The sequence below is a fragment of the Lissotriton vulgaris genome, unplaced genomic scaffold (assembly GCF_964263255.1).
Source record: "Lissotriton vulgaris unplaced genomic scaffold, aLisVul1.2 SCAFFOLD_8293, whole genome shotgun sequence".
NCBI lineage: Eukaryota > Metazoa > Chordata > Amphibia > Caudata > Salamandridae > Lissotriton > Lissotriton vulgaris.
In genome coordinates, this window is record NW_028255495.1 from 18,393 (window position 1) to 35,616 (window position 17,224).

At 41.5% G+C, this 17,224-nt stretch overlaps 1 protein-coding gene across 1 annotated transcript in view; it reads left to right on the plus strand.

Moving 5' to 3' along the window:
* Window positions 1–409: 409 nt before the first annotated feature.
* The window catches only part of LOC147659110 (vomeronasal type-2 receptor 26-like), a 45,281-nt gene continuing 28,466 nt past the window's right edge, over window positions 410–17,224 (plus strand). The window contains exons 1-2 of the mRNA XM_086951969.1: window positions 410–778; window positions 5,015–5,242. Coding sequence (XP_086808095.1) covers window positions 410–778; window positions 5,015–5,242 — 597 coding nt within the window. The remainder of the gene's footprint in view (window positions 779–5,014; window positions 5,243–17,224) is intronic.

Genomic DNA, 17,224 nt, shown 5'->3' on the forward strand with positions numbered 1-17,224 from the left:
GGTGTTCAGTTCAAGTCTGATACCATGAAAGTCTTTATGGAATCCTCAGGTATCAAGCAAAGATTTTCTGCAGTTTATCACCCTCAAGGCAATTCAGTTGTTGAAAGGGTTAACAGAGTCATTAAAGGTACCTTACAACTGGCCAACAAAAATAGAAAAAATTGGTTCGTTGAACTTAACAAGATGTTGTGGTCATACAGAATCACAGTCCATGAAACTTGTGGTGAAAGTCCGTTTGGTCTTATGAGAGGCAGGTTTCCTTATTCCAAGTTGAACCCTACGTGGATGGGCAGAAGCAAGGCGTATGTTTGGAATCCTGTCTGTGTTAGTGATAACATCTGCAAATCTCAAGACAAAAACTGGTAAGTCACAACCTCGTTTTTCAGATCCAAAAACCATTACTAAAGTGATGCGCAACACTGTGTTGTTGGACGATGGTTCCATTCATCATATGAGTAAAATTGCTTTTGCTAGAGGATCTGACTTCTCCAAAAATGAGGAAAGGGATGTGGGTGATGTTGGTGATTTTTGGTGGTTGACTCCTGTTGAATCTTCTGATTCCAATACAAATTCTTTTGACAATGACAATAATGTTTGCCAATCTTTAATTCCTCTGGTTGGGTCTGAGTTTTTATCTGAAGAGTCTGAGAATGGAAATGAAGAACCATGTTCTTCATTTTCGTCATCTCTTCCTACTGTACCCAAAGATGTTAGCTATGATCCATCTCAGATTTCATGTGAAACCAAGTCATCTGTTTCAGAAAATGTGCAATCTAAGGCATGTACCAGAAGTGGCAGAAATATTGTTGTTCCCAAATTCTTAGATGATTTTGTGTGTGAATAATTTTCTGTTTTTTTTCTTTTTATTTTAAGGAGGAGGATGTGTAGTGATGTTTACATCATATTTCATTAGATAGTTAGGTGGCTCCTTTAATTTTTCATTAGAACTATTCCATGTCAATTTTAGAATGTATTTATGTCATGGAGAATGTATTTAGAGTGCAAGCCATTACAGGGCTCTCCTTCAAGCTGGCAGCACCTTAATTATATGTACTACTTAATTTGAGAATAAAAGAAGAATTATCCAAATCTGCTTCCTGGTGATTCACTACAACGACCGCAATAATGGGCAGAGTGCGTGAAGCAATCATTGTGGTATTTCTTTTTTGTCACGTGCATGTCGGACCAATGTTTAAACGTTTAGCATACTTTTTGTTGTAAGTACTGTGTTTTTCTAGTTAATGGAGCGTGATAGGTTGATTGGTTTAGGCGCGCCCCTTTTGTGTGCTGTGACTTGGGCTCTGATGTATGTTAGCTTGCCCCTCTGTCCACGCCCCTTTTGCTTACGAAGCCGCGCCCCTTTGTTTATGTTTGCTCCGAACCCTGCTTTACGAAAGGCATGAATGTATCGAGGTTGAGAGTGAAGTGAGTACCCAGGCCATGGCACAGATTGAGCTTGTAATGTTTTTGTTTGTAGGCATGCCCCTATCACAATGTTACCGCCCACATGTTTATTTACACACAACGACGGTCCTCAGTAACACGCTATCACCACTGAAGGTTTTTTCATGTAGTGTACAAAACGCTGTTTATGTGTCTAGTGGCACCTGTATAAAGGCTTGAAGGTTTCTGTGTGCTTGAAGGTTGCAGCCCCAGTTTGATGCATTTTGGGACATGCCCCTCTGACAATGTTCAGTACATTCCAGCTCCGGGTGTCCACCCTGCTCCCTTTAAATACCCCTGCACCCCATCATCATAACCCACCCTTACTCCTTAAAATACCCCAACACCCTTAAACACTAACCCATCTTAACCCTATAAATATACCCTGTACCCCAAAACCCAAACCTACCGCTAAACCCTGAAAATCCCCCTGTACCCCAAAACCCAATCCTAGCCCTGAACCCTATAAATACCCCTGTACCTCAAAACCAAAACCTCTCCCTGAACCCTAAAAATACCCCTGTACACCAAAGCCCAAACCTAGCCCTGAACCATAAAAATACCCCTGTACCCCAAAACCCAAACCTAGCCCTGAACCCTTGAAATACCCCTGTACCCCAAAACCCAAACCTACCCCTGAACCCTAAAAATACCCCTATACCCCTAAACCCAAACCTAGCCCTGAACCCTAAAAATACCCCTGTACCCCAAAACCCATACCTATCCCCAAACCCTAAAACTACCCCTGTACCCCATAACCCAAAACTATACCTGAACCCTTAAAATAACCAAACACCCAAAAACATATACCTCAGTACCCCAAAACATATATACCCCTTTACCCATACTTACCTTATCCAAACATTAAAAAAAACCATGCTTTTACCCTTCATGCATTTACAACGAATTTCATTGTAAATGTATGCGTGGTAATAGCCTATAAAATGTGATGCCATGCGTTATAATGGCATTGCGGAGTCATGGTACTTTCATAATGAAAGTATGCGGAGTGATGGTATGCGGAAAGAAAGTTGCGGAATAATGGGTGTTTACCCTCCCCCGGTAAGTACATTGGTGGCACGGCGGCCCACATCTCCAGCAACATACTCATATTTTTTCACCACCGATTTGAAAAATGCACAGATCTCTCTCACTGATGGCCAGCACCAACATACACTTTTAGACACACCTCCCGCCACAAGTTCTAGAATTGCAAACTTTAGAGCTGGGGAGCTACGTTCGAATCTCGGCATCAGCTCAACATCCTGTGATTCCAGGCAAATCGCTTTGTGTCCCCGTGCCTACCACAAATGAATGTGTTCTTCTGTAATGTACATTTTGCTCATGCCATGTTGTCGAGTTAGCGCTATATAATATTGCAAGGAAAAATAAAGGAGGGAAACTCGAGTTCACGCACTACTGAACACGCACTCTTAAGTGCATCAGCAGTGCACTGTGAATCGGAGCGTTTCACAGGCCTGTCACAGATAAGAAATGCTATCAAAACGAAATCCTACAAAACAATATTCTACTGGCCGGCAGCAATTCATACCCGGACAACGTCGGGACGGGCTGCTAGTATATATCTAAAATAATAAAAATAATTAACTATTTGATAGAAAAAATGTATGTTTAATGTCCACAAATTTGCGGCGCACCTCCTGCCCCATCGGTGAAAAGTCTGGGAAGAACACCAGATCAGAGCCTTGATGTGTGACTGTTCCAGATTCTTGGGCAAGCCAGAGTGCCACATCGCGATCATGATATTTGAGGAGTTTAACAATGATTAATCTTGGAAGTGTGCCAGATGCTGGGCCCGGCGCAAGCGATCTTTGCGCCCTTACAACTGCAAAAGTTGTCAAGAATGCTTCTCTGCCAAATAGGTCTATAAGGACTTTGTCAACCTATCTGACCATGGGGCCAGTGTTTGTGGTTTCTGCCACTCCATCAATATGTATATTGTTGCCTGGGCGGTGACCTTCACTCCGTTTGCGGAGTTTGCAGAATTATCTGCTCTTTGCACTCTGCGAGTTCACGGAGTGCAGAAAACTCTGCTTCGCGGTGTGCAGCAGAGTTTTTTCCCAGCTTGCGATCCCGAACGGTAAGTTCGCGAGCGCAAGCTGCCGCTCAGGTAGAATTTCTACCCGAGCAGCAGGAATATCGGCATACACTACAGTTTGTATCCAATCAACCTGTCATGTCAACATTGCTGTGAATGTATTTAGAAAGAATGGTATGTATATAAAACAGCAATGAAATGTCGAACAACAGGCACACCATGGTGGTACTTAAATGGTCTAACATTTGAGGCTATTTGCTTTCAATAATATTTCATTCATAAGGTGAATTTCTAAAATCCAATTTTTGTTGGTAAATAGTGCAGAACGTGTCATGCGTGCTACATCTTGCAAAATTGTCTCCATATTTCGACATTTAAAATGCAAAATATTCTTAAAACATTTAACATCAAAGTATAGCAACGGCCATAAATCATAAGTTGTAAAATGTCAATGTAATTTTGAACACAACAGTACTTCATTATAAACACGTCAAAATAGCCATTTACTTCTCATATAAATCCATTATATCGTCATGTACCCCAGTGTGTAATATTAACCAACTGAAGATCTAATGAGCAAAATGTCTTTCATCGATCCTGATTAGGCTGAATATCTAAACTCTGAATGAGTTTAATAGTTTATTGAAATTTTGCAATCTATGATATTTGGCTATTGTCAATCTCTGAAGTTAAATGCTTTGAAACTGACAATTTAAAGTTGGTGTGTGTGTCCCAGTCCCATCTGGGACACCCACAGAAAGAAGAGGATGCATTGTGCTGTGGAGCATTCGTGGTAAAGGTGACATACCACACAAACACACACAGATATGCAAACCCTCATACATTTGAACAGAGAAACACCCAGGCATACACCTACAGGTGGAAATAAGCGCCCTCAAGCACATATAAACACAGAAACTACTACAGTGGTGTGTACTGAAGTGTTGATTTTAAACATCAGATGGCATAGTCTATTACTAGTGTGACATACATTAATCCCAGAGCATGATTCCTGTAAAATCACACTAACATATAGTAATGTGCAGGGTTCCCTCTCCCAATCTGGCCCAAACTCTGTCAACTTTCACTCTACTAAATAGAGTCAAGACCCTTAGATTAACTTACATTGGATGTCAGGGTGGAGAGCCAGGATTAGATTATGGGAGCTCTTGGCCAAACCAAGGTGGGGAAGATGCCGGTCGTCAAGGGGGCACAGTATTAGTGAATTGCAGCACATGCATGACCCCAGCAACCTTAGTGAAACAAAGCACTCTTGGTGTGTGGTGATGGGAGTATGAACACATTCTGATGTATAGTGGTGGGTTGGGTATTTATAAAAATTGTCATGCTGGAAAGAACATCTTTAGAGGTACAGTAATTCAAATGAAAATGTAGAGTAATACTGTTGACATAGAATATAGTAAGGGGGTCAGTACACTGCAAGAAAACCTGTGTACAGCAGTGCATTATATTAGGTGTAATTCTGACTTTGTATGATTTATCTACCTCCAGATTCTTCACTACCTCAAAAATGTGCGCTTTAAGACTCGCACCGGCGATGAAATATTCTTTGATGAAAACGGAGATGGTCCGGTGGCCTATGAGATCCTGAATGTGCAGATATCCCAGGAAGAGGATTTCCAGATGGTTAAAGTGGGCAAAATAAACCCGACAGCGGATGGAAGCAGAGATGTCACTGTGAACACTGGGGCCATTTTGTGGAGTGCAGGAAACCCGAAGGTGCGAGTGTGTCCTGGACGCTTCTTACATGCAGTCTTTGGGGGAGGCGGTCCAGAAAAAGCTAATCACCAATATAGAGAGTTGTCCTAACTCCCAAACCTTAAACCTATCTATAAACCCAAAGCCCTCAAAATAATAATAAAAATCCCAGTACAGAAGCTATGTAATTCCTCTACCTGTTCTACATTCCTTTCCAAATCACAATTCTGTTGCTCCCCTCCCTTTTCTTTGCACCTGTCCATCAACTTCGTTGGACCAGCCTCAGATATCTGTATAGTGTCCTCTGCCTCGACCTCCTACCCAGGCTAGTAACAATGTGTCCCTAGAGATGTTTCAAGAACATCCTACCATTCCCATCCAGCCTCGACCAGCAAGAAAATACTGACACCACTGAGGTAGCCACTGTCCTGGGATGCACCCGTTCACACACCAACACATCACCTAGAGCTTTGGCCAACTCATCCCTTATCTTTAAGAAATGCAGGCCTTGAAAAATCCTCTCACCCAGTTGCCATGGTGAGTCAGATTTTATCAGGGTGAGCTTTGTTTAGGGCCTACTAACCCGTCCTGTGAGAGAGCTTGAGCTGGCTTAGAACGGATACTCTGCCCAGTCAGAAAGGGAGCAAGCAGTGAGATGCCTTTAAGACTTGTTTTGATCTTGTTACCTTTTCTGTGAGTTCAAAGGCACTGGTCAAATCTCAGCTTATGTCTTCTTAGGACTGCTGCTAAATTTATCCTGGAGAAGTAAATCGAGCTGTCTCACAAATATTGTGATAGGGAAGGTAGCAGGATGTCAGATTGTCTCTCAAACACAACATTTAGGAAAGCACATTTTAGTATTGTGTGATGGGAACAATCATTTTATTAGGATCAAAACACTCTACATTGTGTTGAGCAAATGAAACATATTTGAAGAAATCTGATTTCTACACATTATCATTTGCACGGTGTATAATTTTATCAGTAAAACAGAATGTCTGGGAGAATGATTGTGGCCATGTATTGGTCAATTATAGGAAAATGTGCTGACTGTAAATGACAGTGCACTCCCACCCTATTGGGATTATATTTATTACATGTTAAGAGTTTTCAAGCATGACCTAAGAAACGGTACATAGTCAAAATATTGAGTTGTTAATGTCGACTAGCACTAATATCGAGTTAGAAAAATCGTAGGTAAGTAATATCGATGTTATTAATTTCGATGTAATAAATATCGATTTTTGTGTGTATAAATAATATCGAGTTCAGTAATGTCGAGATTTTAAATATCGATGTTAAAAATATCAATAAGACAAAATATCGACATGTTAAATAGTGTTTTTTAAAGGTTTGTAAAATACTAATTGTGTTAAATGTTAGCTATAATAGTTTATAGTAGTAATAAATAGTGTTATAAATTATAATACATTTTTAGGAGCGGGATGTAGGGTTTATAGGGGATAAGGGTGGGAAGTGTATTAAAAATATATATTGAATATTTGTTTATTGTTGTAAAATATTGAAGTTGAAAATAGATCTAGAATTTTGAAATTAATTTGAAAATCGAATTTAAATTTTAAATTTAAATAAAATTTAAATTTAATGTTCAGTAGCGGGTTCTAGGGTTTATAGGGGATAAGGGTGGGGAGTGTTTTAAAAATATATACCGAAATGTTATAATTTAAAAAATCAAATTTGCAATTTTTTTCATTAATTAAAATATAGAAAATAATTTGAATTTTGAAATTAGATTTAAAATTTTAATTTAAAATTTGTATTTAATGTTTAGTAGCGGGATGTTGGGTTTATAGAGGATAAGGGTGGGGAGTTTTTTAAAAAATGTATACTGAATTAAAAAAATTGTAAAAAAATGAAGTTGAAAATAGAAAATAAAAATCGAAATTTGAAATTATATTAGGAATTTGAAATAAAATTTCAAATTTAAATTTAAATGTAATGTTTAGTAGTGGGATCTAGGGTTTATAGGAGATAAGGGTGGGGATTGTTTTAAAAATATATACACAATTTTTATAATTTTTTAAAAAAAGATTACAAATTTTATTGAAACATTTACATTTTTAAATAAATTGGATTATCGAAATTGGATTTCAAATTTCAATTTCAAAAATTATTTATTTTTAGTAGCAGGATGTAGGGTTTATAGGGGATAAGGGTGGAGAGTGTTTTAAAAATATATACCTAATTTTAAAAATTGTAAAATAATTAAGTAGAAATTAGAATTTAAATATTGAAAAGTGAAAATAATTTGAAATTCGAAATTAAATTTAAATTTTAAATGTAAATTTTAATTTCATGTTTAGTAGTGGGATCTAGGGTTTATAGGAGATAAGGGTGGGGATTGATTTAAAAATATATACACAATTTTTATAATTTTTTAAAAAAAGATTACAAATTTTATTGAAACATTTACATTTTTAAATAAATTGGATTATCGAAATTAGATTTCAAATTTCAATTTCAAAAATTATTTATTTTTAGTAGCAGGATGTAGGGTTTATAGGGGATAAGGGTGGAGAGTGTTTTAAAAATATATACCTAATTTTAAAAATTGTAAAATAATTAAGTAGAAATTAGAATTTAAATATTGAAAAGTGAAAATAATTTGAAATTCGAAATTAAATTTAAATTTTAAATGTAAATTTTAATTTCATGTTTAGTAGTGGGATCTAGGGTTTATAGGGGATAAGGATGGGGAGTGTTTTAAAAATATATACAGAACTGTTAACATTGTTATAAATTTAATTAATAGAAATTAGATTTTAAAATAAAAATTTATAAAATATTTAGATATTAGATTTTAGATTTAAAATGTACATTAAAAAAATATTTAATGTTTAGTAGCGGGATGTAGGGTTTGTAGGTGATAAGGGTTGGGAGTTTCTAAAAAATATATATTTTATAAAATTTTAATAAAATAATTAAATTAAAATTAGATATTACATATAGAAATTTAAAAATATTTACAATTTCGAATTTAGATGTAACTTTTACTTTAAAAATTTATATTTGTTGTTTAGTACTGGTATGTAGGATTTATAGGGGTTAAGGGTGTGGAGTGTTTTTAACAAAGATATAGAGGATATAGTATGTTTTTTTTAAAACATAGGAAATGAGAAAAGCAAATTTGAATTAAAATAATTAGTAATTATTCCTAATTGAATTAATTTGCATTATAATGTATTGATGATTTGATTTTATAATTATCATTTTTACAAGTGGGATGTAGGGTTTATAGGTTGTAAGTATGGGGAGTGTATTATAGTTTTATAAAATAGGGTTTGAATAGTATTTTAAATAGTTTTAGTGTCGAACCTCTATTGTAATTAAATGTGGATTGGAGTTGGAGCAGTTAATTATTTAGGTTCAGTGTCCAGCACCTACCCTAATTAATAGTAGATTGGAGTTGGAATAGTAAATGAAATAGGTTCAGTGTCCAGCACCTACCCTAATTAATAGTAGATTGGAGTTTGAATAGTACATTAATTAGGTTCAGTGTCCAGCACCTACTCTAATTAATAGTAGATTGGATTTGGAAGAGTAAATTAAATAGGTTCAGTGTCCAGCACCTACACTAATTACATGTTGATTGGAGTTGGAATAGTAAATTAAATAGGTTCAGTGTCCAGCACCTACATAATTAATGTAGATTGGATTTGGAATAGTTAATTAATTTGGTTCAGTGTCCAGAACCTACCCTAATTAATAGTAGATTGGAGTTGGAATAGTAAATTAAATAGGTTCAGTGTCCAGCACCTACCCTAATTAATAGTAGATTGAAGTTGGAATAGTAAATGACATAGGTTCAGTGTCCAGCAACTACCCTAATTAAATGTTGTTTGGAGTTGGAATAGTAAATTTAATAGGTTCAGTGTCCAGCACCTACATAATTAATGTAGATTGGATTTGGAATAGTTAATTAATTTGGTTCAGTGTCCAGAACCTACCCTAATTAATAGTAGATTGGAGTTGGAATAGTAAATTAAATAGGTTCAGAGTCCAGCACCTACCCTAATTAAATGTAGTTTGGAGTTGGAATAGTAAATTATTTAGGTTCAGTGTCCTGCACCTACCCTAATTAATAGTAGATTGGAATAGTAAATTAAATAGGTTTAGTGTCCAGCACCTACCCTAATTAAGAGTAGATTGGAGTTGGAATAGTAAATTATTTAGGTTCAGTGTCCAGCACCTACTCTAATTATTAGTAGATTGGAGTTGGAATAGTAAATTAAATAGGTTTAGTGTCCTGCACCTACTCTAATTAATATTAGATTGGAGATGGAATAGTAAATTAAATAGGTTCAGTGTCCAGCACCTACCCTAATTAAATGTTGATTAGAGTTGGAATAGTAATGTATTTAGGTTCAGTGTCCAGCACCTACCCTAATTAAATGTTGATTGGAGTTGGAATAGTAAATTAAATAGGTTCAGTGTCCAGCACCTACCCTAATTAAATGTAGATTGGATTTGGAATAGTTAATTATTTTGGTTCAGTGTCCAGCACCTACCCTAATTAATAGTAGATTGGAGTTGGAATAGTAAATTAAATAGGTTCAGTGTCCAGCACCTTCCCTAATTAAAGTAGATTGGAGTTGGACTAGTAAATGTAATAGGTTCAGTGTCCAGCACCTACCCTAATTAAGAGTAGATTGGAGTTGGAATAGTAAATTATTTAGGTTCAGTGTCCATCACCTACTCTAATTAATATTAGATTGGAGATGGAATAGTAAATTAAATAGGTTCAGTGTCCAGCACCTACCCTAATTAAATGTTGGTTAAAGTTGGAATAGAAATTTATTTAGGTTCAGTGTCCAGCACCTACTCAAATTAATATTAGATTGGAGTTGGAATAGTAAATTAAATAGGTTCAGTGTACAGCACCTACCCTAATTATATGTGGATTGGAGTTAGAATAGTACATTATTTAGGTTAAGTGTCCAGCACCTACCCTAATTAACAGTAGATTGGAGTTGGAATAGTAAATTATTTAGGTTCAGTGTCCAGCACCTAACCCAAATTAATAGTAGATTGGATTTGGAATAGTAAATTAAATTGGTTCAGTGTCCAGCACCTAACCTAATTTTATGTTGATTAGAGTTGGAATAGTAAATTATTTAGGTTCAGTGTCCAGCACCTACCCTACTTAATAGTACTTTGGAGTTGGAATACAAAATAGTATAAATTATAGTAGTATAAATCTTTATTCTGTAAAAATTTCACCATAAAAGAATACATTTTATACAATTATACATTACTTTTAATTTTAGTTAAAAGAATAAAAAGGAAATGAAGTACATTGGATAAACCTATCAACGCTAACATTCCCTTATTAAAAAGTGAAGCCTGCACATTTTACAGTACATTGGATGATTATTATGAGGCCCCAACCAAACATTCTCATCAGTACACTGTTGCCTAATGGTTAGAGTGACTTTAAAGCCATAGAAATCATCATCATATCGTCCTACCAGTAGGGGACTGTTAGCTATTTGACAGGGAGGAGTGTTGCTTCATCCTCCTTATACGAGTCAACCATGCGCTACTCAAAAATTTGGCCACCCCGCATACCATGGCAGAGGAAGATGGGTCAGTGGAGAGAACTCGTAAGGCCATATGGCTGAGATACCCGCCACCCCCTCTCAACACAATCCCCAAGGATGGGAAACCGGAAACAGTTTTGAACTTTTGGAAGACGGGAGGGAGTGACCCCCCCGGCCGTATTTATTTAAAATATGAAACAAAAATTAAAACATTAAAATAACAGTTTCATATTATGTACAATTTCATTACCACATTACGATGTTTGGCTAACCTTAACATATTCTCTAATACAAAGGTTCTCCTAGCCGAACTAACATCCTACAAAACTTTACTTGAAATTTTGAAATTGTACATCCTAACGTTTAAGGGCCAACGGCAAGATCGTAACCGGTGTCAAGATCCCTAAACCTGAAATATCCCCTCACTTGTGAGGGGCGACCGCACAGAGGTGTACCTCAAGTGCCACTACCAATTTCCCTTGACTTGACGGGGGCCCCTAATAAACTCGACGCCACTTAAAGGTCGTTCGAGGACTCGTGTGAGGTATCTAGAAGGTAGCGTAGACCCCCCCCCCAAACCCCACACACTTATCACATCTGCCGTCGCAGATGTCCTGGCCCCGGGAAATTCCACAAGGAGGGGGCTGTAACCCCTCCTACCCAGGAAGGGGCCTTGACCGCCTTTCCTTATCCTTTCGGCGGCCCATCCTTAGAAGGGACCGCCTACCCATTGAGGGGCCACTGGCCACCTCCCTCGAGCGCTCCCATCCGTAATGGGTGACGCCCACTCATAGGGATCTTCCAATTAGTGCTCACCGATCATGACCTTACCGCCCGACCAAAATAAATACGACAATTCTAAACTAAATGCTAAACTTATCTATAAGACAGTAAGAACAACCACTTTATTAAAAGCATGCTTACTGATCAAACACTAGAGCAGGATTACTTTATTGACAAAACATATCATAAATTGACCGTTCTTTATTGCATATTCAACGTTATCACGATAATAATTCCAACCTGCAAACAAGAAATTAGAGTTACCACATCAACTTTTATTAAAACCACTTGCTGTCCTCAGGGGCTGGTGGGTGGGTCAAAATTGGCTCTTCGTTCCGTCTCGAGCTCACGTGTAGCGAGGAGGTGCAGCTTCAGAGCACAGGAACAAGAGGATGCTTTCTTGGCTTGTTGCTCCTTTTATCCGTCTTCAGGGCGGGCGTAAACCCGCCCCTGCCTGCCCCAAGGGCGTGGCCGGCCGCGTCGGTGTCTAGGCCAGCCCACTCCAGGGCGGGAAAAAGGCGCGCCCCGGCTACGCCGCTTCGGGCATACCAGCCGAGACTCGCCTCCCGTCCAAGATGGCTTCCCGGGGGGATCGTGGTACTCCACCATACGTTCGGGGGGACCGAATGATCGCCCCTTTCCATATGGCTGAGATACCCGCCACCCCCTCTCAACACAATCCCCAAGGATGGGAAACCGGAAACAGTTTTGAACTTTTGGAAGACGGGAGGGAGTGACCCTCCCGGCCGTATTTATTTAAAATATGAAACAAAAATTAAAACATTAAAATAACAGTTTCATATTATGTACAATTTCATTACCACATTACGATGTTTGGCTAACCTTAACATATTCTCTAATACAAAGGTTCTCCTAGCCGAACTAACATCCTACAAAACTTTACTTGAAATTTTGAAATTGTACATCCTAACGTTTAAGGGCCAACGGCAAGATCGTAACCGGTGTCAAGATCCCTAAACCTGAAATATCCCCCTCACTTGTGAGGGGCAACCGCACAGAGGTGTACCTCAAGTGCCACTACCAATTTCCCTTGACTTGACGGGGGCCCCTAATAAACTCGACGCCACTTAAAGGTCGTTCGAGGACTCGTGTGAGGTATCTAGAAGGTAGCGTAGACCCCCCCCAAACCCCACACCCTTATCACATCTGCCGTCGCAGATGTCCTGGCCCCGGGAAATTCCACAAGGAGGGGGCTGTAACCCCTCCTACCCAGGAAGGGGCCTTGACCGCCTTTCCTTATCCTTTCGGCGGCCCATCCTTAGAAGGGACCGCCTACCCATTGAGGGGCCACTGGCCACCTCCCTCGAGCGTTCCCATCCGTAATGGGTGACGCCCACTCATAGGGATCTTCCAATTAGTGCTCACCGATCATGACCTTACCGCCACAGGCCGGATAGTTGACCGGCTATCCGGACTCCCCACAACACTCCTACCTAAAGGTCATGCTTTGAAGTTTTTAACCAAGCTATCAAGTCTCCTATGAGTAACTCGTTCCCCACCCGGGACAAATGAACACCATCCCCCAAATACATACTGTCACCAGTAATACAACCATGCGAAATAGAATGCAGTGTATTGGAACGGAACAATCTACTCACTTTATTATTGATTTTTCTTACTGAATGATTCAGGGCAGAAACAGACATAGCCCCCCGCCATACTTTTCATGGGATCATATGGGACCATGCAATTGTGCACCCTGGAACTCTCCTCGCTAACCAACTTACAGTGGAAAGCATCGCCTCAAGAAGAAGTCGTCTACCAGTGGTGACCAAATCATTGCCCCCAAGATGTACTATGACTATAGACGGCGGTGACCTCGTCCGCCCTAGCAAACCCTCGAAAAATGATTGGAACTGGTCAATACAGAGTCCGCCTCTTCCGTAGAAGGACACACTGTACCCGTATTCCCCAGCCACGTGAATTATGTCACCTGCTTTGAATACGTCCGCGGCACGTCTCACGTATGAGTGGCCCACGACCCACACCTCCTTTTTCACAGCCGGTGATGTCTGACCGCTGGCCCGGTGTTGGGTCGACTGTATAGTCCGCCCCGCCTCGTAGGCTTGCGCAACTGAAAACCAAACAAAAACAGGAAGCGTGAGTACATCATTACAGCTTCACATCATGTGCAACCGCACATACCTTTTATAACAATTGGAGGACCAACGCCCCACACGTTTAACTTGTTCGACATTCAGACCCCTGGCTGTAGCCTCTGTAGCAGCCCCTATCCGAAAGGAATGGGTCCCAAACTCGCCCGGGTTCAAGCCCGCAGCAGCAATTGACATCGCAAGCACCCGCTGAAACTGAAACCTCGTCAGTGGGGTGGTATCAGCGTGTCTCAACAAGGTCCCCCCCCATGATGCCACCCTTTGTGTTAAATATTCCTCTACACAACTCACCGGGCACATGGAGGACCCGGGAATCCTTTTTATGATTATGCAGTCACCAATCGCGCCCTGGTCGGTCTTGGACTTTATAAACGAGACAGTTATTGTCCCCCCTTTAACCTGAACGTGCTCTCGGCACAGTCCCCCCATCACATCCTGTTTGTTCCTTGCCACTAGTTCGCCTATCCGCATAGCTCCATGGAATGCCAGCGTAAAAGCGGCTCGGAATAACACTGTCTCATACTGAGATGAACACGTTGTAGGGAGTATGGATAATAACAAGGCCAACCTATCCAGACCTATCGGGCGCCTTTCATCTACTCTGCGACCCTCTAGGCGTTGCCACCCACGTAGCGCTTTTTGCACAATGAAAGACGCTGTCGGGTCCTGGATCCCATGAGCCCTAGCCATAAAGGAAATGGCGGCCCGATGCCTCTGGGCCGTAGCCACTGATTTGCCTGCCTGATGTAAAGACAGCAGGAATTTCACTACCAACTCCTCTTGGCCCCAAAGCTCCCCTCTAGCTGCCCCCACAAAGGCCCAATAGGAACGGAACGCCCCTTCATATGCCTTCCTTGTCCTGGGTGCTAAACTCTCTCCCACGAGGTTCTGTAGTTCGGGGCACCGAGAGACCAGAGAGCTTCGGGAAAGGGTGCCGCCACCGGGTCCGCTGTGGGCAGAAAACCCCAGAAGGCCTGCATACGAAAACGAGAAAGCGCATCAGCCGCCTGGTTATTCACCCCCGGCACATGTTTTGCCCTAAATAGCACATTCAATTGCATACACAGTAATACAATTTCTTTGAGTAATCTCAGAATCCATTTGCATCGTGCTGCCTGGCTATTGATACACTCAACCACGGTCATGTTATCAGACCAAAATACCACAGAGTGATCTCTGAACCCTTCGGGCCAAGTACTCAGGGCCACCAGAATGGGGAAAAGTTCTAGAAAAGCAATGTTATTTGTCAGCCCACTATCGTGCCACCATGACGGCCATTTTCTCGCTGACCACTGAGTGCCGAATATGGCACCAAAACCTACGCTCCCTGCCGAATCTGTCCACAGCCCCAGCTCCTCAGAGGACACAGCCGGTTTGTTCCAGACTATGCGGCCATTGAAATCCGCCAGAAATGCCAACCAAATGCGCATGTCCTGGCGAACCTCAGCCGAGAGCCTCGTGCGATGATGACCCTCCTTCAGGCCGACCATGGCTTGAGCGATCGAACGGGAAAAGGGGCGGGCCATCGGTATTACTCTTAGGGCAAAGTTCAACTGTCCCACCAATTGTTGTAATTGATGTAACTTAACCTTAGACTCGCTCATACACGTTTGCAGGCATGCCCTGAATCTTAACACTTTGTCTCCTGGTAAACGAAAACAACCTTCTTTCGAGTCGAGCTCGATCCCCAGAAACTCAAGGCAAGTCGAGGGACCCACAGTCTTACCCGGTGCCAATGGCACGCCAAACTGATTCATCAAGACACAAAATTCAGTCAAAGCTTGTCCACATTCCGGATCCCCGGCTGCCCCCAGAAACAAAAAATCATCGAGATAATGCATCACATGTTGGAACCCCGTCTTCTTTGTGAAGACCCATTGCAGAAAACAACTGAACTTTTCGAAATAGGCACAAGATATAGAGCACCCCATTGGCATACACCTATCCATGTAATAGTGACCCTGAAACATGAAACCAAGGAGACGCTGGTCGTCTGGATGTACCGGGAGCAACCGGAACGCTGACTTGATATCAGATTTTGCCATCAGCGCACCGGGCCCCAGGCGATTCAAGATGGCTACGGCCTCATCGAAGGATGCGTACCGCACCGAACACACTTCCGGGTCAATCGCATCATTTACGGAAAGACCACGTGGAGCTGATAAATTATGTATCAGGCGAAACTCACCCGGGTCCTTCTTGGGGACCACCCCTAAAGGGGAACAAACAAAGTTCGCAACTGGTGGCACATGAAATGGACCGGCGACTCGCCCTCGTGCAACCTCTTTCACGATCTTTTCCTGTACCACGGTCGTATGTTGGAAGACCGATATTTGGTTTTTACATTTTGCCCTACCCTGAAACTCCCCCACTGGGATGCGGAAACCATATGAAAACCCGTTCCGCAACACCCCAGTGGAAGCGTGATCCGGGTATTCGCTGAGCCAAGGAATCATTGCCATGGTATCAATCGGAGTAGGTAAAGGCGCCCCTCGGACTATATCAGACCTGTTTGGCGCCTCCTCTACCCCCATTCTCACCCGCTTTGGTTCTGCACATGGACTCAGGATGGGATGATTGCCCGCACCCACCACATTCGTGCCTAAATTTGCATGACCCCTGGGGCCTCGTACATTTTCCCTTGTTGAAGTGCCAACAAATCCCCCTTTTTCCAGCGTTGCCGATCGGCCTGGCGTGGTTGTCGCTACTCGTACTTGATCGAAAGGGCGTCCCAGCATATTGGCGGGAGGACTCCCCCACGCTACTTCCTACCAATGGCAACTTCAACATACCAGTATCTTCCATTTTGGACCAAGACACAGAATCATAACAATCCCAAGTTAAGCCTTTATCATGTTCTTTCGCTTTTCTGAAAATATTATCGTAACAGAACCATTGATTGCCCTCGTATGATACAGAATACCCCATGATCCGTGACTGATAAATCGGCAATTCGGACAGCAATTCGGGCCTACGTTCACCCATGATGGATGTAAAGATCCCCCACACTCTGCCCCAAGTGCCAATGTTTTCATTTACTTTAAAGGCGGCCATCTTTGCGCGCCAAACACTCGGATGCATGAGTTCCTTCTGGCTTTTAACATGCTCCATCTCATAATGATCGGTAAGCAACGAGAAGATGTTTATATACTCCTCTGCCCATATCTTCTCTTTAATAGCGAGAGGGACATGTTGACCCAACTTTTCCCTTCGTGAGGGTGCAGACTCATCCCTCGCAATCGGCAATGGCCGCTTACCTGAACCAGAGGCTGTATCAGCGACCGGGCCTGTCCCAGGTGGCTTCTCTACTGCCGTAGCCGGCGATGGTGCCTTTGCCGCTTCCCTTGTTTCACGCAGTTGCTTCATCAACACCTGCGCGTCGTCAGCCGTGGCGCCCTTGCTACCTTTTCCCAACCACGCTGCTAACTGAGCTGCCAGCTCGGGCGGCATATCCTCCCCGGACACGGGGGTGACCACCACAGGAATCGGATTCCCCTCTTCCGGCACCGGAGTCGGTTCTTCGA